Source organism: Plectropomus leopardus, chromosome 23, assembly GCF_026936395.1.
Source record: "Plectropomus leopardus strain MGB_pleo_1.0 chromosome 23, ASM2693639v1, whole genome shotgun sequence".
NCBI classification, from domain to species: Eukaryota; Metazoa; Chordata; class Actinopteri; order Perciformes; family Serranidae; genus Plectropomus; species Plectropomus leopardus.
Genome location: NC_142198.1, coordinates 8,001,336 through 8,025,269, shown reverse-complemented (window position 1 = coordinate 8,025,269; position 23,934 = coordinate 8,001,336). Strand labels below are relative to the sequence as shown.

The following is a 23,934-nucleotide window of genomic DNA, read 5'->3' as shown; positions in this document are numbered from 1 at the left end:
CAACTAGAAACCTGGTATCATTAGCATTAGTTCAGTAGAGGACATGCCTGGATGCTTTTTGTGTATGGTCCTGATTTTGTATTTCTCCAGTAATTCTCCACCCTTTAATCCTTTATGAATTTAATGGGAAAGATCCTCGGTATCAGTATTTGAATTGATTTTATAAAGTTCCCGAATAGCTCTTACAGTAAACAGTGCCACTTTTATATGAATTGCTTTTGTGTCCCTAAAATAAGTAATCTACAGAACTTGTTCTGTGCTCCTACTGCTATTTAATGCAGAGAACTCAACCCCAAAATATGTATTTATTCCCTTATTATAATTAGGTGCTGCCATTCATTCATTTTACTGAGATCTACTATGGGATTTGTTTGACTGGTGTACCTTGCTCTGCTTTTGGCCTTCTCATCTACCGTTTTGGCTTTCATGTGTCCATCTATCTTTATCCTATCCTTGTGTGTGTCTATTCTTGTGTGTGTCAGCAGCTTCTAGCCAGTGTAGCTAAGCTGCAGGAGAAGTTGGCCCACATGAAGCATAAGTCCATGCTGTCACAGGCCAGCTTGCTCTCTGAGGAAAAGGGCTCCAGCAGCCTTGCCAACAACACAAACAGGGTGAGTACAGAACAGACAGGGGAAGTGGAAAACACATCACAAAAAGGGACATCACACAGAGTGTTGTGCACAGTCTTGCTGGCTCGCATTGGGCTGGCTCATCACTTTTTGGATGATCTAGCAAAACCATATCCTAAAAAGTTGTTTCTCATTAAACTTTGCCCAAACCCCCAATTTAAACTTGCAGGAGACCTCATAGATACTGTTTTTTTTCATTTACTAAGCTTTAGAAATAAAATTGCCAACTTCTCAATTGAATCAAACCAGTCATAATTCAATTTAGGTTTTTATACTCTGCACTCAGAGCACAGGCTCAGATGGTCACAGAGCTCGCTTAGGTGTGCATTGCTACTTCCTGCAAAGCCATGCCCATCTAGGTTAAATGCCATGTATTTTAGCGAGTCCCATCAAGACAACACTAGGAAGCCTGGTGGCTTGTTGCTCTTACAGACTATTGTTCAGTGAGGTGGTTACTGATTTGTTATACATGTATGTGGAATGTGTTTGTAGCTTAATAATTACATTTACCATTGAATGTGTGTCTAACATCTGTTCATTTTCTTTGGTATCATTGTGAATTATTAGAGTACTGTATGAATCTGACTCTGAGCACCCCATGCTAGAATATAAATAAATTACATGAGTGCCACATCATAGGGTGACCTGATAGCAGAATGGAAACCAGGGGTCTCATTTGTAACCATGTGCATACGAACAAATCAAGACTTGAAAGAAGCGTGCACCACTTCCCATACAAAAATTGTGATCTATAAAATCAAACTTGACTGGAGAATGTCCACACCTATGCAGAATCTCTGACCAATGTGTATGGACATTGTGGACACAGGGGAAAATTGGCGGCTGAGATGGTGAAGTGATGAATCAATGCCAGATTGTAGAAATTAAATGTGATAGGAGTCATTGTACATATAGTGATGTCTCTCACATTCAGTTTCACTTATTACATATATCACATGCTACTTGTGTGAGCCATAGTTTTCCATAAGCACCTCTATTGTAAAAAAATTCTAAGCCAACATGAAACTCCATCAATATTTCAAATCAGTATTTCATCAGCATCGTCTCATCATCACATCCCCCGACAATTTGCACACACACTCTTCTTTCTTCAGTCACCTTATATGCATCTTTACCACCTGCACGTATGGACTGACACAGTAAATTAAGTTTGGAAATAAAGTAAGTGACAGCTATTGCACATTCATTACACTCTATATCCGTATTTTGAGTCCTAATCTGCAGGCCAAGATCACCATAACAAACTTAAATAAATAAATACATTTTGTTCACCTACCAAACTTTAATCTTAAAATTATATGTCAGGGTGAGAAATACCACTGATTATCATGATCATGTTGGAGAAGTGAGGAACAATCAGTCTGATTGCTATAAACTGTGGTGACCCTCTGTTGTTGGCCTTATTCACCGCAAAGAGACATTGATCAGCGAGCTCATATCTGTACATCAAGATTCATGTGGTGCTTTATGGTTGAATATGGGCATAAAGATATAAGGCTGATCCATGTGCGGACAACTCCAAGTTGATTTGGGATTTATAAAAGGAAACTGTGCGCTGGCAGTTGTACATACGCTTTTATAAATTCAATATTTTTGGCACACACCATCTTTGGCTTTTGTCATTTATAAATCCTAAAGCACTGTTTTATAAATGAGACCCCTGGTCAGTGAAACAGCCAAAAATAGGGGCAGGTTTTCACAAATACTCTTGCAGGATGAAGCAGAGACGATGACAATCAATTGCACTTGAGGTATGAGGAGAGCCAAGAGTGAGTTATCGTACACTATTGTATTATCGTTACTATGTTTACATTGCCTAGTTTACTATGTGGAAGTTCAAGAAAGTTCTGCATCCATTTATACCATGAAGAAAAACCAGTGAAGTGGTGGTTGAGTTCACTGACCTTTTTGAATATTTGCTTTCTGCTACATAAACCTGTTTGCTCCCTTCAAGTGGTGACTTCAGAGCATGTAAGCCCTAAAGTTGTGTATGGAAAGTATGGAAGCAGGAAACAGTTGTTGCATGTGCATTTGTCTTTTCAGATCATATCAGATTCAGATGACATTTTGGCCTTCTTCAAGATCAACAATCATCTATGTGTGAATAGGATTAAAGGCATGAAGGTATGCATCCCACAAGTTATTGCCATGACAGTTGCTTTCAAGACACCACATTCTTCTACTTAATAGAAGAATGTGGTATAACTGGGTCATTTCCCCGATGTGAAGGTACAGAATGTTTACCTGACACAGAAACAGGGTGTGGTGTATATGAACATACGTTTGCCTTTTTGTCACATGTTTAGTGACACTCAGAATTCTACAATGTTTTATTTATGCTTAATAGCTGGTTATGTTAATGGCATATATACACAATTATAACTGCTAAACATGGTATAATAATCAGCCATAAACAAAAGGGCACAGAAAGAAAACACATCAAAACAAGGGCCTCCCTAAAAACTTCGTATTTTACCTGGTAACAATGCATTATATCCAGAGTGTTGTGAGCCTGATTCATGGTCTAGTCTGCTCGCATTGGGTCATCTCCTCACTTTTAGGATAAACTAGCTAAACTATATCCTAAAAATATGTTTATTGACCTAATCTTTGCCTTAAACTGAAATCTAAACCTGAAGACCTCACGCCTCACTGTAACTTCAAACACAGAAGATTTTTTAGTTTTGTAATCATCGATTTACAAAGATACACTTAGATTTCCCCTCATTATACTGCTGGAATGCTTCTAATTATAATTGTACATATTGTCAAATGACTTTAAGTTAACAGCTGAAAAATTCTCAAATTGACCATCACAACATTATAATGGAAAAAAATACAATTAAATAGTGCTAGAATACTGTATAACAGCATTTAGATGGATTCAATTTTCAGATGGGGGGGGGGGCTGTATTCTGATATTAATGTAGTAACTGGCATCCTGCCCAGCCCAAGCAGGCTCACAAGGCAGACTATGAAACTCCATGTGTTAGACCGAATAAACACAAATTAGTGGAGAACATGAATGATATGTACTGTATCCCCTCTCGTTAATTATTCAGTCTAGTTTGCCAAGTTTCCAAGCTTTAGAAATCAGACAGGACCACTGAGAGGAACGTCTCATTTTGATCGAAACAAAATAATTCAGGACTTTAGTTCTGCGTTCATACTCTGTAGAAGGGCGCAGCAGATAAATCATTAAGACAACACTGGGATGCAGAGTGGTTTGTTAACCTGATGGACATGATGTTGAAGCCCCTCAAGCTTTAGAAAAACCGGATCTGGCTGATCTCGACCTCTTGCCTGCCGCTTTATAGTTCTCACATTGTCAGAAGCAGTGGTGCTATAAAAATCACCTTAAAACCAAAAAAGCTAATGTACTGGAAAAACTGTAGTTCCAGTCCTAACCACAGGAGGCAGTAGAGTGTCACAGAAACAGCACAGCGCTGTATGTTAGTATCACATTTTCTTTACTGCATTTTATTTCACCTCACTCATTCAGTATTGTGTTATTGACAGTTAAGAGACTGAAATACTTAACTCTGGTTTTCTATACTTTTCATGCAGTTGCCTTAGTGGGTACAGTTTAATGTAGAGGTTATATTGTAAAGATAGATTCACAGTTACAGATAATGCTATAAACAGTATGTCCCATCACATTATGAAGCGCTACTAAAACCACAAAAATATGAGTATGCGTTAAAACTGAAAGTGTATACTATACAGTCATAGTGACTCTGTCTCACACAGAATAAAGACAATATCATTAAACTGTGAAAATACAAAAATAGAGATTCCATTACAGAGCTGCTCCTAAAATTAATGTAGTGTTGTTTTCACAAAGCCTCCATTTGGTCCTGTTTGCAGTGTGACGGAGGGACAGGGGGAAATCCCATGACATGTGTGGGCAATCGCTTCCTCTAAGTGTAACACTCTTAACATCAGGAGGGAGGTGAACGGCAGGTTAATCATTGCATCCAAAAGTCATTTTAACCATTTCAGACCAAATTGGGTTTAGGGAAGCAGGAAATTGTGCTAAACTGAGTTCTGTAAGACTCATATCAGGTTTAAAGTTAGTCACTTTTATTCATTTAGGGGGAGACTGATGGTGGGACAACTGTAAAATAATTGAATGTAACAACATATCAGAATGAAAGTTATTTTCTTATTGTATTTAGTCCAAAAAGCATAACAAATGTGCAAAATGAATCAACACAATGTATGATTCAATATAGCATTCTTCTTTAGAAAAATGTGATGGGTTTAATTCAAAAAGTGTTGATGTGTTAATTTTCCAATGAAAATGCTCATTAAAAGTTACAGAGTATGCTCAAAATACAGAAAATATAGGTCAACCACTGACATAAATGAGGTTCAGTGTGAATACCTTTATCCATGAGATCAGTTATTGTACAAGACAAAAGACAGTGTTCTGTGGAGCATGAGACGGGAGGATGAGCACAAAGAGGATGGGTATGGCAAGAACAGTGAAAAGAGTAAATTGTCAGGTTTAGTTTTACTTCCTGCTTCCTCCCCAAAGGTTGTCTTTGTTATAGCAGCTGAGCACTGAACTTCAGACAAGTACTTAGCTTCTGTGCAAGCAGCAGACACAGTACACAGAGCAGGGAAGTCCTGTATTTTATGTTGGAAGAGGTTCAAAAGGAAATGGTGAGTAGAGTCAATAACTGCTCCATATTCTGCAGGGAAATTTATTGTGCATCTTGTTTCCACATGTATCTATTGTGATGAGATGAAGGAAGTTTGTTTACACATTTTAGAGGTAAATAATTAACTATGTATCTCTTCTGATGCATTTTTCAAAGGTTTGACTTATGGATTATGGGCTGATCGTCTGTGTGCTCACAGGTTTGTGCCTCTTGTTTGATTATTCTGATTTTATTGTCTTTGTAAAGTAATAATTCTTACTTCAGCAGTCTTCAGTAAGTACTGCACATAGATATATCTGCATTGGGTGAAACTGAGACAAAGTGGGCAACCTATAAGACAGAAAATGCATAAAATGATGACAACTGTTTGATGTTTGTTAACTCATCACTTAATTTGTATAATAGATGTAAGGTTTTTTGAGATAGAAATTCTGAGTACAGAAAATGTTTCTTAAGGGGTTACTGGATTTTGGCTCATTTTCCAGTAAAGTCAATTTTATAGCCAGATATCAAAAATCATAAATATGCCTTCAGGGGTTTTACAGTCTGTATAGCAATCGACACTCACTGTCATCAGACCCTTGATTTGTATTTTAAAAATTCTCTTCGAAAATAAAATTAATAAACTAAAAGAGCAATCAAATAGAGGTCCCTTTTCCCAGGACGGGCATACAGGCTATATATGTTGTGTGTACAAAACAGACAAACAGACGATCTGGGAGGGCATTGAGCAACTGCAGACAGCATCAAACAACAGTCATTAATGTAGATGATGGTACAGAGGTCAAAGAACAGATCAGTGAGCAGATAGCCTCCTCAATGGAGTCTAGCGCATTGTCAGGTCATTATTTACACTCACTCTCACCTGGTAGTTGAACTGGATCTTCTTTTTTCATGTCAGTGATGAACAGTGAACACTCCTCTGGTGAGACAGACTGAAAGTTGATCTGACTCGAGCTGACTGACAAATTGTTAAGTCATTAAGTCCAGCATGGCTGTTTCGTTCAGGTTCAGTGAAGCATTCATTTTTTTCCATGTGTTTCCATCCTGCATGGTTTGTCTATCCTGTATGTTGGGCAGAGAGGGTTATTTTTTCACAGTGTATAAATATTAAACTAGAAATAACAGAGTAACTTAGACAGGTATAAATGTACATTGATGATAATAAAGTTTATTTATATAGCACTTTACAAACATAAAAACAAAATACAAAGTGCAATTACGGGATTGTAATAAGTCCATTGCCGCTAAAAATGGAACCAAAGAAAAGACATTAATAAAAATGTGAGAGTAAGCGAATTAATGAAAGCATAAAACAAATAAAAAAGCAACAAAAATCAGCCTCTAATTAAGTTATTTTATAATTATCACTGTATGAACATTGAGAAAAACATACCAACTCCTTATAAAGTGCTCTTTACAACTCCTGTCAAACTGCTTGCAGATTAAGAGTTAGTGAAAAATCTCATCAATGAGGAAGGAGCTCTGTAAAACCCTGCAGTAATGTTGAACCCACCTGAAGCATAATCGCTCTCTACATTCACTGTCAAAAAACAGTCTACATACTGTATTTAAAAAAGCAATTAGTGAAATAATATGCTTTGTTTTAGGAGCACTGGTCAGTGTTGCCTCTGCCCAAACTCGTCAGTACCACTTTGTGAGCACGCCGCTGAACTGGACTGAAGCCCAGAGCTACTGCAGACAGGTCTACACTGACCTGGCCACCGCAGAAGACACTGCTGACATCAGTGCCATTCTGAGCACCACATCAAACTACACAGGCAAGCTTTCAATACTGAAATCATATACTTCTGAAGAACTTTATTTGCGCAAGCATATAATAAAATTGCAGTATTGTTTACACACATAGTAAACACACTGTATACGTATGTGTGTATATATGTATTTATGTGTGTGCATTGGCACCAAGCACCCGGGTCCATATGCATCACTGAAGTGGCAGTAATGGCAGTAGTTCAGTGTAATATTGCCGTTAAACAACAGTTACCAACAAAATGAAAAACAGAATAAGAAATAAACACTTTTGGCTAATGTTATCTCTGTTTTTCAGAGAAGTACATGGGGTCTGACTAATCACTGGAAAAAAAACAACATGTTGTTGTTTAAAAACAACATTGTCATTGTGGTCACAAAACTGTCTGCTCTCCAACTTACTGCACACAAGGGAGGTGCACACCTGTACTAACAGGGCGCTCTCGCAGCAATCTAACAGCACAACAAATGATATTCATTGAAAGAAAGATGACCACTCAGATTACCTGGTTGGATCTACTTTTTACATAATTAACATTTGAAAATATTTGTTAATTACAGGTTGTTGTTGTTGTTGTTGTTGTTGTTGTTTTTAAATATTGATTTTTTTTTTTCAACAGGCAAGGCTTGGATAGGTCTTAACCATGATTTGGTAAGCAGCTGGAGATGGTCCCTGAGTAACAGTAGCTTCTACAGCGAAGGAGAGACAGAATTTAGAAATTGGCATGAGGGCTCGCCTGTCAATATCAGAGCAGAACAGCAATGTGTGCAGGTTTTCTCATTCTCTGGCACCTGGGGAGTAATTGAGTGCTCCCAGCGACTTCGCTTTGTGTGCTACAACGGTGAGTATTCTTAGTGCATAGGAATATATGAAGAAAGGCCCAAATAGATTCTCTACATCATATTTCCAGAAACATCTCGCCACTTTTATGTATTTGTTATGCAGAGGTGACATAAGCAATTTGTAATTGTACTGAATCCATACTTAGTGTTGAGTTTGTCACAATGTTGTTTATAACTTATCTTCATCCCTATATTTCCAGGTACAGTAAATGGCGAACCGTCCTTTGTTGTGATCAACACAACTCACAGTTGGAAAGTAGCTCAGAGCTTCTGCAGGGAGAATTATGTCGATCTAGCCAGGTACTGTATGCTTTAATGAAGATCCCAGGACATTGAGCATCTGCACTGAACCAACTACTTAAAGGTCTATCCTGTAGGCTTTAGTGGTATCTAGCAGTGAGGTTGCAGAACTTAAACTTTTACCGTGTGCCAGCAAAAAAACACGAATGGCTTCATCTCAAGCCAGTGTTTAATTTATCCATTCTGGTACACTGTATAACTCACTCAGTGTGTAGATATAAATGGCTCATTCTAAGGTAACCAAAAATACCACTACTCTTCTTTTCAGGTAATTATACACTAATGAAAACATAGTTATGAATTTTATATACCACTTCTGCCAATAGATTCCCCTAAATCCTACACACTGGACCTTTTAGTTTTGATCTGTTGTGTTTATGAAATCAGGCTTATTTATTATTGTGATATGTGATTAAAATCCCATAAAATTTTTTAATAGCTTATTTTTTTCTGTTGATATCTGTCATGTTGTTTTATCTTGTCCTTAGTTTACTTTTAATCCCTTTCTTCCTGCAACTGTTCTTTTGTTATTATTTGCTGTTACTTTTCCAGGAAGTTATATATTTTTTATCCTTAATTTTATGACTGTGAGGCATACAGTCTAAGTAGTTTTAGCTAAATGTAGTTGAACAGCGAATCCTTAATTATCCTCAATTTATCACATAAGGCAGCATATTATATTTGCAAACAATGCATTGCAGTGAACTTTTTTTGTAATGTAATGTTGTACCTCTTGAATTGTGATCATATATGCTGTTTCTCTCTAGCGTACGGAATGATGCAGAGAGTGAAATCATCAGAGGTATGAGCATGGCTGGTAGCTTTTTGTGGATTGGTCTGCACCGTGAAAAGCTGTGGTCTGATAGGAGCTTCTCACAGTTTCGATACTGGGCCGCTGGGCAGCCAGATTCAAGAGCAGGGGGATGTGTCACCACAGCGTTCAACCACTCTGGGAGGTGGTCAGATGATGACTGCTTCATCAGCCTCCCATTCATCTGTTACAAAACAAGTAATGCATATTTCTGCTCACATACTATAGGTTCATTGTTGGATTAAGGCACTATACCATACACACACACACACACACACACACACACACATATATATATATATATATATATATATATATATATATATATATATATATATATATCCATTTTTGATGGTGTTTAGCCTTTCAAAGTCATTTTAACAGTAGTCACAATCACTTTGCCCATTTAAGTATTGTAGCGACGCACACATTTCCCATCATGCTTTGTGCTGGACTGAGTATGGTTTATGGTTAAGTTTGCTGTTTTATGTTCCAAAATGCAAATGTCACTTTTTGTCATTATGAAAGAGTCTGTTCAGAACATGTTGGTTTATGTTGGTTATTGTCATCTTTGTGTTTAAAGTTTACACAATTAACTGGCCGTTAAACTTCAAAATGACAGCTGTATTTTGTTTAGAGGGAAATGAAACCTCTGTCATCATATAAGGATTCTCATCCATCTGAACTGTTACTTGTCCCCAGTTGCTTTAACAATTATACAGAGTTTGCAAGTCAAATATTTTAGCTCAGCCTTTGACATGTCTTACTCAAGATATCAATGCTATAAACATTACAAGAATGGATGCAAGATGAGGACTACTGTGAGCATTTGTTAGATAATTGGCTTATAAAATAACAAAACTCATTCTTCTCATTCTCTTCCAACTATTAATCTCAACTAAGCCCGCTGTATAAGTCACAAGTAATAACACAATGATCCATTTTAAAGCAGTTTTCTTGCCTTCCGTATTTTGCTCCTGTTACAATAGTGCCATGGAAATGGCAAAGTAATATTTTTAGTGATGTGGAACGTGTGATGTCGTGCTAACTTGAGTAAATTCTAAATGTTTTTGTGTTTTGTGACTTCTGGTTAGAAGTTACTGTATGATTTGGAATAGTCTATACAGACATACAGATTTCTGTCTTATAAGTTGTACTTTTTTTCACAGTTCCACCCAATGCAGAAAGCTTCAGATCAGTAGGACAGGATGAGACTACTATCACTCTTCAGTGGAATAAAGTGAACAACAACATCAGCTTTATTCTCCAGTTTAATGGTACAGAGATATTCATCCCTGCACCAGATGGACATGGACCAGTAACTCACTCAGTCTCATCTCTCACTGCTGGAACTAAATACACATTCACTCTCTTCTCTGTGATTGACAACATCAGAAGCAGTGGAGTAAACATTAGTGCAGTTACTGGTAAGATATGTCACTATATTTGTGTGCAGTGTCTCTTCAGCTTGTCTTCATCTGCATGTAATTGCACCAGTGGAAAACTAAGATGTAGATGCTGGGTGCACTGAAGCTTATTTAACTCAACACTATTTTGGCCCAAACAGTGAAACTCTTTTTAAATCCTGAATGATAATCTTTAAAACTCATCTGACAAGATTATTCATCACCTGCTGAGTTCATTTCTGTTGTCAAAATGTGATAGGTATGGCTATAAAATGTGACCTCTGGATCCAGAAAAAACATCATTAGTAATGCAAAGAATTTTTTGACTTGTTTTGTCTCTTACTGACAGCAAGTTTTTATTCACGTGGGGATGCAAAATGGACCACCTTAAACAGCTAGAGGGAACATTTGCAGTTTTACTGGCAGTCCGTTATTAATTTTTTTTTCACTGCTCCTTTTCCTTCTCAGCGCCTCCAAACGGAAAAATCTTCCGATCAGAAGGACAAGATGAGTCCACTCCTCTGACAATGTGATTCTTCATTCATTGTAGAGTACATCTCTGTTGTCAGATAAAGTGTATTGCATATAACTATACAGGACAACGTGAGATCTGGATCCAGAAAAGCATTTTTAGAAATATGAAGAACTGTTTGGCTTGTATTGTCTCTTGCACTGAGCAAGCTTTTATTTATGTGGGGATGCAAGATGTAGCATCTTTAACAGCCACACGAGACATTGTAACATTTACCGGCGGCAATCATTTCTGAAATACTGTTCGCACTGCTCTTTCTCTGTCTCAGCTCCTCCAAATGCAGAAAGCTTCAGATCAGCAGGACAAGATGAGACCAGTATCACTCTGCAGTGGAATAAAGTGAACAACAATGTCAACTTTATTCTCCAGTTTAATGGTACAGAAATATTCATCCCTGCACCAGATGGAAGTGGACCAGTAACCCAAGCAGTCTCATCTCTCACTGCTGGAACTAAATACACTTTCACGCTCTTCTCTGTGTTTGAGAACGTCAGAAGCAGTGGACGAAACATCACTGCAGTCACTGGTAAGATCCTGGGGCTGTTACTGGTAAGACATATCTTCAAAGAACCATCATTTTCTTATCAGTGCTCAGGTGTAAAATCAGTACTTGCTGTCTGTAATATTCACTACATGAACTTGTGCACAACATGTGCTGCATTTTCATGGTCATTTAAAACAGCCTGATGGAACATTTGCCATTTTTCTGACAGTCCTTTATTACTAATTATTCTCACTGCTTCATTGTCATCTCAGCTTCCCTGTTTTTGACTGGCAGTTTTATTTTAAAAAGTCTTAAAACTTATCTTTTGTGTCTCAGCTCCTGTAAATGCAGAAAGCTTCAGATCAGCAGGACAGGATGAGACCAGTATCACTCTGCAGTGGAATCAAGTGGACAACATCAGCTTTATTCTCCAGTTTAATGGTACAGAAGTATTCATCACTGCACCAGATGGAGATGGACCAGTTACCCACAAAGTCTCATCTCTCACTGCTGGAACTAAATACACATTCACTCTCTTCTCTGTGTTTGAGGACATCAGAAGCAGTGGACTAAACATTACTGCAGTCACTGGTAAGACACTGACTTCATCACTTTGCAGCTTAGTAACTCAGCACAACTGTTGCGCTTTCCTGTCTCACATAGTAAAAATTCATTTTAATGTTGGGGTGCAAAATGGACCTTCTTTAATGGCCAGATGAAACTCTTGCAATTTTCCCAACGGTCCTTTATTTAAATATTCAATGCGTAATTTTTGACAGGCGGTTTTATGCTAAAAAATATTAAAACTTAATTCTCTTTTGTGTCTCAGCTCCTCCAAATGCAGAAAGTTTCAGATTATCAGGACAAGATGAGACCAGTATCACTCTGCAGTGGAATCGAGTGAACCACATTGTCAGCTTTATTCTCCACTTTAATGGATCAGATATATACTTCACAGCATCAGATGGAGACGGACTAATAATTCAGTCATTCTCACCTCTCACTCCTGGAACTAAATACACATTCACCCTCTTCTCTGTGTTTGAGAACGTCAAAAGCAGTGGACGAAACATCACTGCAGTCACTGGTAAGATCCTGGGGACTTTATTACTTTGCAGTGTAGTAACACAGCACGACTGTAACACCACAATATATTCAATTGGCAGAATTTTCACTCACTGAATCAACCTCCTGCTTTAATTTGGTTTATTGTCTTACACAATTAAATCATATATGTACCCAGGAAGATAAATTTTTAGTGTCCTTTAAGATTCAACAGTCATTTTATTTTTGAGTATATATCTGGTCTCAAGTGCTATTTAATCGGGTTTGAGTCCTCTATGAAATGTGATGATTATATTCGCAAACAGAATTCTTTTGAACACAAAAACATTTTGCACTTTAATTTTTTTCATCGTGAAAACTGATTTTGATGTCGATGCAGGATGGACCTTCTTTAACACTTAAATGGGAAATTGGCACTTTTACTGGCAGTCAACTGTACTTAAATTTTCTCACTGTTCATTTGCTTTCTCAGCTCCTCTAAATGCAGAAAGCTTCAGATCAGCAGGACAAAGTGAGACCAGTATCACTCTGCAGTGGAATCAAGTAAACAACAATGTCAACTTTACTCTCCAGTTTAATGGTACAGAAATATTCATACCTGCACCAGATGGAGGTGGACCAGTAGCTTACGCAGTCTCATCTCTCACTGCTGGAACTAAATACACATTCACTCTCTTCTCTGTGTTTGAGGACATCAGAAGCAGTGGACTAAACATTACTGCAGTCACTGGTAAGACACTGACTTCATCACTTTGCAGCTTAGTAACTCAGCACAACTGTTGCACTTTTCTGTCTCACATAGTAAAAATTCATTTTAATGTTGGGGTGCAAAATGGACCTTCTTTAATGGCCAAATGAAACTCTTGCAATTTTCCCAACGGCCCTTTATTTAAATATTCTCAATGCTTTATTTTTGACAGGCAGTTTTATGCTAAAAAATATTAAAACTCAATTCTCTTTTGTGTCTCAGCTCCTCCAAATGCAGAAAGTTTCAGATTATCAGGACAAGATGAGACCAGTATCACTCTGCAGTGGAATCGAGTGAACCACATTGTCAGCTTTATTCTCCACTTTAATGGATCAGATATATACTTCACAGCATCAGATGGGGACGGACTAATAATTCAGTCATTCTCACCTCTCACTCCTGGAACTAAATACACATTCACCCTCTTCTCTGTGTTTGAGAACGTCAAAAGCAGTGGACTAAACATCACTGCAGTCACTGGTAAGATCCTGGGGACTTTATTACTTTGCAGTGTAGTAACACAGCACGACTGTAACACCACAATATATTCAATTGGCAGAATTTTCACTCACTGAATCAACCTCCTGCTTTAATTTGGTTTATTGTCTTACACATTTAATGATATATGTACCCAGGAAGATAAAATTTTAGTGTCCTTTAAGATTCAACAGTCATTTTATTTTTGAGTATATATCTGGTCTCAAGTGCTATTTAATCGGGTTTGAGTCCTCTATGAAATGTGATGATTATATTCGCAAACAGAATTCTTTTGAACACAAAAACATTTTGCACTTTAATTTTTTTCATTGTGAAAACTGATTTTGATGTCAATGCAGGATGGACCTTCTTTAACACTTAAATGGGAAATTGGCACTTTTACTGGCAGTCAACTGTACTTAAATTTTCTCACTGTTCATTTGCTTTCTCAGCTCCTCTAAATGCAGAAAGCTTCAGATCAGCAGGACAAAGTGAGACCAGTATCACTCTGCAGTGGAATCAAGTAAACAACAATGTCAACTTTACTCTCCAGTTTAATGGTACAGAAATATTCATACCTGCACCAGATGGAGGTGGACCAGTAGCTTACGCAGTCTCATCTCTCACTGCTGGAACTAAATACACATTCACTCTCTTCTCTGTGTTTGAGGACATCAGAAGCAGTGGACTAAACATTACTGCAGTCACTGGTAAGACACTGACTTCATCACTTTGCAGCTTAGTAACTCAGCACAACTGTTGCACTTTTCTGTCTCACATAGTAAAAATTCATTTTAATGTTGGGGTGCAAAATGGACCTTCTTTAATGGCCAAATGAAACTCTTGCAATTTTCCCAACGGCCCTTTATTTAAATATTCTCAATGCTTTATTTTTGACAGGCAGTTTTATGCTAAAAAATATTAAAACTCAATTCTCTTTTGTGTCTCAGCTCCTCCAAATGCAGAAAGTTTCAGATTATCAGGACAAGATGAGACCAGTATCACTCTGCAGTGGAATCGAGTGAACCACATTGTCAGCTTTATTCTCCACTTTAATGGATCAGATATATACTTCACAGCATCAGATGGAGACGGACTAATAATTCAGTCATTCTCACCTCTCACTCCTGGAACTAAATACACATTCACCCTCTTCTCTGTGTTTGAGAACGTCAAAAGCAGTGGACGAAACATCACTGCAGTCACTGGTAAGATCCTGGGGACTTTATTACTTTGCAGTGTAGTAACACAGCACGACTGTAACACCACAATATATTCAATTGGCAGAATTTTCACTCACTGAATCAACCTCCTGCTTTAATTTGGTTTATTGTCTTACACATTTAATGATATATGTACCCAGGAAGATAAAATTTTAGTGTCCTTTAAGATTCAACAGTCATTTTATTTTTGAGTATATATCTGGTCTCAAGTGCTATTTAATCGGGTTTGAGTCCTCTATGAAATGTGATGATTATATTCGCAAACAGAATTCTTTTGAACACAAAAACATTTTACACTTTAATTTTTTTCATCGTGAAAACTGATTTTGATGTCGATGCAGGGTGGACCTTCTTTAACACTTAAATGGGAAATTGGCACTTTTACTGGCAGTCAACTGTACTTAAATTTTCTCACTGTTCATTTGCTTTCTCAGCTCCTCTAAATGCAGAAAGTTTCAGATCAGCAGGACAAAGTGAGACCAGTATCACTCTGCAGTGGAATAAAGTGAACAACAATGTCAACTTTACTCTAGAGTTTGATGGAACAGCGATAAATATCACTGCACCAGATGGAGATGGACCAGTAGCTTACACAGTCTCATCTCTCACTGCTGGAACTAAATACACATTCACTCTCTTCTCTGTGATTGAGAACGTCAGAAGCAGTGGACTAAACATTACCACAGTCACTGGTAAGACACTGATATTATTACTTTGCAGCTTAGTAACTCAGCATGACTGTAACACCAGAATATTTTTGATGGTTATAATATTCACTCACCAAATCTGCATCTAAATTAAAGTTTATGTATTCTCCTACACAGCCAAATGTTTTATTTACCCAGGAAGATCATATTTTAGTCTGCTTTAAGATTAGTCGTTTTAATTTGGACACATATCTGGTTTCAAGATAGACTATTTTTAACACTTTAGTTAGAAATCAACACTTTGAATGGAAGTCAATTTTAAATAAATTTTCTCACTGCTTATTTGCTTTCTCAGCTCCCCCAAATGCAGAAATCTTCAGATCAGCAGGACAAAATGAGACCAGTATCACTCTGCAGTGGAATCAAGTGAACAACATTGCCGACTTTATTCTCCAGTTTAACGGTACAGAAATATTCATACCTGCACCAGATGGAGGTGGACCAGTAGCTTACGCAGTCTCATCTCTCACTGCTGGAACTACATATGCGTTCACTCTCTTCTCTGTGTTTGAGAACATCAGAAGCAGTGGAGTAAACATTACTGCAGTCACTGGTAAGATAATTGACTTCTTGAATAATTACTCTGAATCTGTATCTGGAATAAATGTTGGCATTGTGCATTTCTGCAAACCACATATATGTGGTAAATAGAAACTATCATTTTAACAATACTGTAGTTGATGTCTGGTTAGGTGTAGACACAAAAACCACCAGGTTTTGGTCAGGAAAATATCATGTGTTGTCCTAAAATACCCTCTTTTGTTAGCCCAATCTTGGTTTGAATTTTATTGATATCAGTACCTGAAAAGCATATGTTTTACATTGCGGCATAACTGACATGCAGGGAAAGGTAGCTAAAAAAAAATAAAAACAACATTTGGTGGTTAGAAAGCCCCTGGAAATGCAACAGTGACACACTAAAAAACAACAGTTGGTCTGCAGCTTGGCATGCATTTGCCTGGGTGACCTAACCATTATACCCTCCTCTTCCAGATGACAGAGTTAGCTCATTTATTAGGTCACTTTGAATATGTTAATATTGATGCCTTCTGTCTGAAATGTGCAAATATGACTTCTGGTACAATGCAACATTTTCCTCTGGCAACTGCACTGGTATTCTCTTACAAAGATTACATTTGAGAGTCCTTTTTAAGTTCCAATAGTCATTTTGTTTTTGAGTAGATATCTGGTCCGAGCTACAATGTGATAATTGGATTCACAGAGTTCTATCTTTCATTTTCGGGTGGGGATGCAAAATGAACCATCTTTACCAGACTACCAGAGAGGACATGGACACTTTAGTGGCTATGAGTTGTTATTACGTTTTCTCACTGTTCTTTTTCTGTCTCAGCTCCTCCAAAACCTGGAAACTTCAGATCAGCAGGACAAGATGAGACCAGTATCACTCTGCAGTGGAATAAAGTGAACAACAATGTCAGCTTTCTTCTCCAGTATAATGGTATAGAAATATACATTACTCCACCAGATGAAGATGGACCAGTAACTTACACAGCCTCATCTCTCACTGCTCGAACTACATACACTTTCACTCTCTTCTCTGTGTTCGAGAGCGTCAGAAGCAGAGGAGTACATATTGTTGCAGTCACTGGTAAGACATGTCACTTGATTAACTTGTTTTTTAACCAAGTATAACACTGTTGTTCTTTCATTACCATATAGTTTTATGACACTATACTTTGAATGTTTGGTGTACTGCAGAAAGATTTTTTGGCAAACTATTGGTTTACAAGATTATTTTCTACCTTACTACCTAATGACCGTAACGTAACATCAGCAAAATCAGTTTATCCAGCAGTAGCTTAAACTGAACAAAATGTGATTGTGAAATGTAATTTGTTTTCACTTTCCAATATGGGGAGGTACCTCAGCTGTTAATAATACTGACCAGCAGCCATTGTAGTTATCTTTAACAAAATATCAATTCTTTTTCATATTTCTTTCCATGTAAACAACACATCTTGCCAAAATCGGATGACTCTGCTTCCCACAACAAAAGGGCCTTGTAAGTGGAAGCATTTGTGTAATTTTGTCATTTGTGTCTGTCATTATTTATTATATATGAAGATCCACAGTTGCTCATACAGGAATATTATATATATATATATATATATATATATATATATATATATATATATATATATAATATTATATTGTACAAGCTGATGTAAGAGTAGTATTGCGGTTAATTTAAAAATCTTAAAATTTACGAAAAACTTAGCTATATTAATGAAATACATTATCTGTTTTTATCACAATGTGTATTATTTTATGTAACATCTTTTGCATTTCTGTCAACAGTTCATATTATTGGAATGAACGTCAGATTACAGTCAGTTATTGAGCTGTCAAAATCGGACATAGAGAATACATTGAAGGAGGTGAGAGCTGAATTTATCCAGCGTCAGGATGTTATATTCAGTTATTTCAAATTATTAATAAATTATTTTGTTCTTAATGACATTTTTTTCATTCGTTTTCAGCTCCTCATACAAAATGGATTGTCATCAGTGGGGATGTCCGTGAAGGTTCAATCTTTAAAAAAGACCGAAGCCAAGAATCCAATTTAATATCTTACAGTTAGGAAAAGAAAAAGAAGAAATGGCACTTCTTTGTCTACAAAATGGTCTTTATGCTGAACAGCTATGAGAAGGACTTTTTAGATACCTCCAAGTATTATTTCTATCAGAAGTGTATGTACTACCCAACAATTTTCATATTAAACCGTTTTATCAGTTACAACACAAAACAATTTATCAGAGCTTTACCATTTTATACTTCTAATGAGCCATGTGCCAATTGAAGTGAAACTTTGGAATACACTGGTTATAAAACTTTAGCAAAAAAGAAAAATGCAGGAATTCTTTCTTTCTCAAGATTTTTTTCCAGGAACTTTTGATAGCTCTTTCACCACTGTTGACATTATTTTTAAACTACTACTTATTTCATCACTATTTTACTGAACATCAAGACCTATTTCAAGAGTTGTGCAATTATTTTGGACTCGTGTGTGCAGTTTAGAGGTCACCTGATCCTGGATTTTTATTGTTTTAATGTGAGGTTTTGAAAGAACTTTATACAACTTAATTTTCTGCACTGACAACAGCAGGGATCTCTCCCAAAACAAATCTACTTCCCATGGTTTCTGCAATAGTCCATTTATCTCTGCTAAGACATTGGGTATTCTGTGTTTGTTTGGGGGGTTTTCTGTCAATGTGAAGTATTGTGATTGTTTGTGGATAAACAAACAAAGGGATATTTAATGTTCAAACTGATGGACTTTTTTGTGAAATACAATCATTCTGTATTTGATGCCTTCAACACTCGAAAACTAGGTGGGACAGTGGCAACAAAAGACTAATTTATATATCAAGTAAAAATAGGACAGAATTCTCAAAACTTCAACATCAGTGTTGTTAAAAGAAAAGGTGATGTAACAGTGGTAAACATGCCCCTGTCCCAAATTTTTTGGAACATCGAATTCAGAATGAGTGTATATTTATTAAAAATAAATAAATAAAAATAAATACTATCAGTTTGAACATTACAGAACATGGTAAACATAATCTGTTTCTGTCCATTTGAGATCCAAACGCCAAGGAAAAGTGAAGTGATGAGTGTGACTGAGCTTTATTCATGTACTTCCTTGTTGCTCAGTCCAATAAACAGACAATACAAACACAATACTATTGTACAAGGCAATACAAAGAAAGAAAGAATACAAACCCAGCAGGGCACCTGATCTAGGCATTACTCCTCCCACCCTGGAACAACGGTGGGGTTGAAAAGCTCTGGAGGATAAAAAGGTCCCAGAGGGAGTGGTAACAGCGAAACCAAGAGGACTTTGGCTTCACCACACTGCCAGTGTTTGCCTTTGCTACCTCAGAGGCCACATTGCACATTCAACAAAAAGGTAAGACCAAGACCAAAGACCAAATGATAACATGTTAGTATTTTGATTACCAAGACTTTCAAGACATAAGATGTTTCAGTGATGTTTCTGCTTTGTCTGGTGCCAGGCAGGTTTGATGGAATCGAACAAGCCAGTCAAGCCAGTATTCTGCGGTGTAGTGTGTAGTATTAGAGTGTGGTACATGAGAATATTTGCAGGATGATACCTGTTATTTTGGGGATTGTAATGGGTGTATTCAATCCGTGTTTCAAGCTAAGCGTAGAGAGTGAGAGAGAGGCTGAGTCATGTGCAGCTGAACTTTGGCCAGTGTGCAGCTTTGAATACTTCAAAGTTAATGATAAAGAAGTTCAGGAGTTCATAATGCCTGCAACAAAGACAAGACAACAGCTCTAAAAAACTCTGTGGCCAATATGTTTTATAGATGTCTTTAATTTTTAGGTGATCAACATTGTTACTAAACCACATTTCATCTGTCTCTCTGAATGTAAATGATTAATTTCTTGTTCATATTCAGTTAACAATGGTCTTTCTGTATTTCATAGATCATGGCCTCCCCCAGCGTTCTCCTGTCAGAGGTGCAGTTTCAGTGTTGCATCTGTGAAGAGGTTTTCTCTGAGCCCGTCTCCATCCCATGTGGTCACAGCTTCTGCTTCACCTGCATCACATCACGCTGGGACAACGGCCTTGTCATCAGCTGTCCCAAATGTCAGACAGTCTTTGAAGGCCGCCCAGAGCTTTGTGAAAACTCCTTTGCCAAGGAAATGTCAGAGCAGATCCGAGCAAGAAAGCATAATGGAGTGATGTCAATAGCTGGAAAATGTATATATTGCGATGTGTGTGTGGGAAAGCAAACAAAGGCCCTGAAGTCCTGCCTTGTGTGTCTGACCTCATATTGCGAGAGTCACCTGGAGCCACACCTGAGAGTCGCTACCTTGAAGATCCACAAGCTGATCGAACCTGTGGCAACGCTGGAGAGCCGGATGTGTAAAAGGCACCAAAGGCTCCTGGAGCTGTTCTGTAGGAGTGACCAGAGGTGTGTGTGTGTGCTGTGCACTGAGACTGACCACCGCTGTCACGACACTGTCCCAGTGGAGCGAGAGAGTCAGCAGAAGAAGGTGAGGTCTCAGACCCCCTCATCATTGTGCCATCATCCCATCAAATACATTAGCAGCCATTGATTGAGTTCTGTTTTTTTTATTCCTGCTCTGATGTTCAGGCTCAGATGAAAAGGATTGAGGCTGATGTTCAGCAGATGATCCAGGACAGACTGCAGAAAGTGGAGGAGATCAAACATTCTGTGGAGCTCAGCAAAGTCAGTTTAAATAAAATCATTGAATTATTTTGATGTTTCCTGTTTGGTAATAGGACCATTGTGACAGCAGTTAAAACAGCTTAATGTATAAGAATGTAAGAAAAGAGGCTAAACACATGCATCTTTTCACACAAGCAAAATTTAAATCTAAAAATGAGTAGAAGGTATGAGTGCACATAGCAGAAAAAGTATTCATACTACTCCAATAATAGTCCCAAACCATCTAAAGATAGATATAAATATATCATAATTCTGCCTAGAGTCTATTTGTATCTCGTTACATTAGTGCTTACACATCCAGGTGAAGTATCAATAAGTAAAGCACATATTTGAGGGGAAGGGAGATTTAAACAATGCACTTTTTTTCCAATGTCTGCAGGAAAACTCAAAAAGGGACATAGCTGAAAGCACAGAGGTCCTCTCCGCTCTGGTTCGTTCTTTGGAGAGAAATCAGGTGGAGCTGGTGGAGGTGATCCAGAGGAAGCAGGCAGCAGCAGAGCAGAGGGCGGAGAGGCTCATCACAGAGCTGGAGCTGGAAATCACTGAACTGGAGAGGAGGAGGAGTGAGATGGAGCAGCTTTCTCACACTGAGGACCACCTCCATCTTCTGCAGGTCAGGAGTCGTCTCACATTAAGATATTTGACATTTGATAGTCATACAGTCCTACAGTCACATGTCTGGCCTCCTCTGTTCTCTGCTTTAAAGCTGTCTCTCACTTATTTGACATATTTGTGTCAGAGGTTTCCAGCTTTGAGTTCTCCTCCATCGCTCAAAGCCTGCGCTGAAATCATTGTCCATTCAGACACATGTTTGGGGACTTTAAGGAGAGCAGTGGCCAACATTGAACAGCAGCTTCAATCAGCATTGGAAAAACTTTCCATTCAAGGTCAGCCTCTAAAAAGATTTATAGTCAATCACATCACTACATTCTATGACAAAATATCCTCTTACATGTCATGTACATAAGCGTTTATTTTATTTTCGATCATATGTTCTTATTAACTTACAGAGCATGAGAAGATGCAGCAGTATGCAGGTACAGTTGAACCGTAAAATACTGTCAACAAAACATCTTTCACCATCTGTCACTGTTTTCTCATTTATCTTTTTTTTTCAAACTTTATAGGTTTTTCAGTAAAAAAAAAATAATACAAACAAACCCCACATACCCCACCTTCCCAGGAACTATAACAATTCTAACAACAGTAATAATAGTTATAATATATGTGTGTGTGTGTGTGTGTGTGTGTGTGTGTGTGTGTGTGTGTGTGTGTGTGTGTTCCTTAAAGGATTCCGTTAACCCTTTGAAACCTGAACAAATAAGTCTGATTTCCTTTTAAAAACATGGAAAGAAGATAATGAGCAACTTACTAAATTAGTAAAAGTTTACAATAAATTTACCTGAAAATAAGCGAAAAAGAATAATGATTTTAAAAAAGAAAGTCACCGAAAAAAGGTGCAGAAAATTAAATAATATGTTTTTTTCTCTAACATTATTTGAAATATCTAATTATAATGATTATGAATAGAGTTTTCTAAACATTTTGCTTTTTGATACTTTTATTCATTACGTTTACTTATTTCTTGCATTTTGTGGGACATTTCTTGCCAAGTTTTTTACCTTTTGACCTTTTGTTTTTGAAAAAAATCAAACCAATTTGCTCAAGTTTCAAAGGTTTAAATAGCTCTTGAGAGGCATCTGAACACAGCACAAGAAAACTGATGTTGGACCAGGTTTCATAGGGTTAAATACTGTACCAGTGACTAGACAAAAATGAGGGAACATTAAAAATAAAAAAAAAAATTTAAAAACTGACTGGAAATCTGATGTATTATTTATAATTAAACCTGAACAGGTATGGGTCTGCAAGTACAAATAATTCTCACTTTATTAATCTATTGGGTATTTTTTTATCATAACAATGTAAGCCACAGGATGTTTACAGATACTACTGGTGTACAACTGGACATTACCTGCATTTGTAACACTAAAAAAAATTGATGGAAATGAAAAATGAAAATAAGAAATTAATCTCAGGAAAAAGGGGAAAATGAAATTCCTTATCAACTATGTCTGCATACCAGCTGATGTTCGTCTGGACCCCAGGACAGCCAACCCATGGCTGGTCCTATCTGAGGATCGGAGACAGATCTGGGATGGAGATGTTGAACAGAACCAGGAGGACATACCAGAGCGTTTTGACACGGCACCATGTGTCCTCGCCACCATGGTAAATACAGTTTGTATGTCTGTAGGGATGTTTTGTCTTCCTGCTTCGCTCTGAGAGATAAACATTGACCTGAGCCACTCTTGCTACCCAGGGTTTCACCACAGGGAGGCACTACTGGGAGGTCGAAGTGGTAGACAAAACAGCGTGGGACTTGGGTGTGGCTCGACAGACGGTCAACAGGAAGGGCGTGGTGACACTGAGTCCAGAGGATGGTTATTGGACTGTTTGTTTGAGGAAGGGCAGTGAGTACCACGCATGTGCAGGACAGGCAAAGCTGCTGTGTCTCTCTCAGAGGCCGCAGGTTGTTGGGGTGTTTTTGGATTACGAGGAAGGGACAGTGGCATTCTATGACGCAGAAGTCAAGTCACACATTTATTCCTTTACACAATTTCAGTTCACCGAGGCCATGTTTCCATTTTTTAACCCAGATATGTGTGACAACGGCAGCAACAAATCACCACTTAGCATCCGCCCTGTTAGTGGAGACGTGGATTTAGATGACATCACAATATGATGTGGAATGTGTATTTTATTTTAAACAGCATAAAACTGCTCTCTCTGTTGATACAGAAACTTTTTGATCAGACAATTCATGTTTCATTCATCACTGTTGCACATGGATCATATATTGTTTCTGATACCCTTCTCCTTCTATAAACTGTTATATCTGTTACCTGCTTACCTCTCCTCCTTTTTCTTCTTCCCTTCACGTGTGCGCTCTTAAAAAGTAACACCTTGTGCACTGATCTTAGACCTGCCTCATTCCAATAATA

At 37.6% G+C, this 23,934-nt stretch overlaps 2 protein-coding genes across 3 annotated transcripts; both read left to right on the top strand.

The window, feature by feature from the left end:
• The first annotated feature begins 483 nt into the window (after positions 1 to 483).
• On the top strand, positions 484 to 17,467 carry LOC121962408 (receptor-type tyrosine-protein phosphatase eta-like). 2 transcript variants are annotated; one of them, XM_088073687.1, is made up of 18 exons: positions 484 to 611; positions 2,694 to 2,774; positions 5,474 to 5,516; positions 6,928 to 7,098; positions 7,711 to 7,932; positions 8,134 to 8,233; positions 9,001 to 9,242; positions 10,214 to 10,471; positions 11,251 to 11,508; positions 11,803 to 12,057; positions 12,296 to 12,553; positions 13,004 to 13,261; positions 13,502 to 13,759; positions 14,209 to 14,466; positions 14,707 to 14,964; positions 15,414 to 15,671; positions 15,982 to 16,239; positions 17,038 to 17,467. In XM_088073687.1, the coding sequence occupies exons 3-18, from the start codon at positions 5,483 to 5,485 to the stop codon at positions 17,337 to 17,339; spliced, it is 3,648 nt and encodes a 1,215-aa protein (XP_087929813.1). In that variant the 5' UTR covers positions 484 to 611; positions 2,694 to 2,774; positions 5,474 to 5,482; the 3' UTR covers positions 17,340 to 17,467. The 2 variants fall into 2 exon arrangements, with proteins under 2 accessions (XP_087929813.1, XP_087929814.1); XM_088073688.1 differs by lacking the exons at positions 484 to 611; positions 2,694 to 2,774 and adding an exon at positions 5,184 to 5,318.
• Positions 17,468 to 19,438: 1,971 nt separating this feature from the next.
• Positions 19,439 to 23,834, top strand: LOC121962261 (E3 ubiquitin-protein ligase TRIM39-like). The gene is made up of 8 exons (XM_042512490.2): positions 19,439 to 19,617; positions 20,160 to 20,732; positions 20,834 to 20,929; positions 21,309 to 21,542; positions 21,669 to 21,816; positions 21,940 to 21,966; positions 23,016 to 23,161; positions 23,253 to 23,834. The coding sequence occupies exons 2-8, from the start codon at positions 20,163 to 20,165 to the stop codon at positions 23,673 to 23,675; spliced, it is 1,644 nt and encodes a 547-aa protein (XP_042368424.1). The 5' UTR covers positions 19,439 to 19,617; positions 20,160 to 20,162; the 3' UTR covers positions 23,676 to 23,834.
• Positions 23,835 to 23,934: the final 100 nt, after the last annotated feature.

Excerpts from the sequence above, each read along its gene's own strand:
- LOC121962408 (XM_088073687.1), top strand. The coding sequence starts at position 5,483 with ATGGATTATGGGCTGATCGTCTGTGTGCTCACAG. Across the intron at positions 12,058-12,295 it reads AAACATTACTGCAGTCACTG|CTCCTCCAAATGCAGAAAGT; the intron begins GTAAGACACTGA and ends TTTGTGTCTCAG. Across the intron at positions 14,467-14,706 it reads AAACATTACTGCAGTCACTG|CTCCTCCAAATGCAGAAAGT; the intron begins GTAAGACACTGA and ends TTTGTGTCTCAG.
- LOC121962261 (XM_042512490.2), top strand. The coding sequence starts at position 20,163 with ATGGCCTCCCCCAGCGTTCTCCTGTCAGAGGTGCAGTTTCAGTGTTGC. Across the intron at positions 21,817-21,939 it reads GGAAAAACTTTCCATTCAAG|AGCATGAGAAGATGCAGCAG; the intron begins GTCAGCCTCTAA and ends ATTAACTTACAG. Across the intron at positions 23,162-23,252 it reads CATGTGTCCTCGCCACCATG|GGTTTCACCACAGGGAGGCA; the intron begins GTAAATACAGTT and ends CTTGCTACCCAG.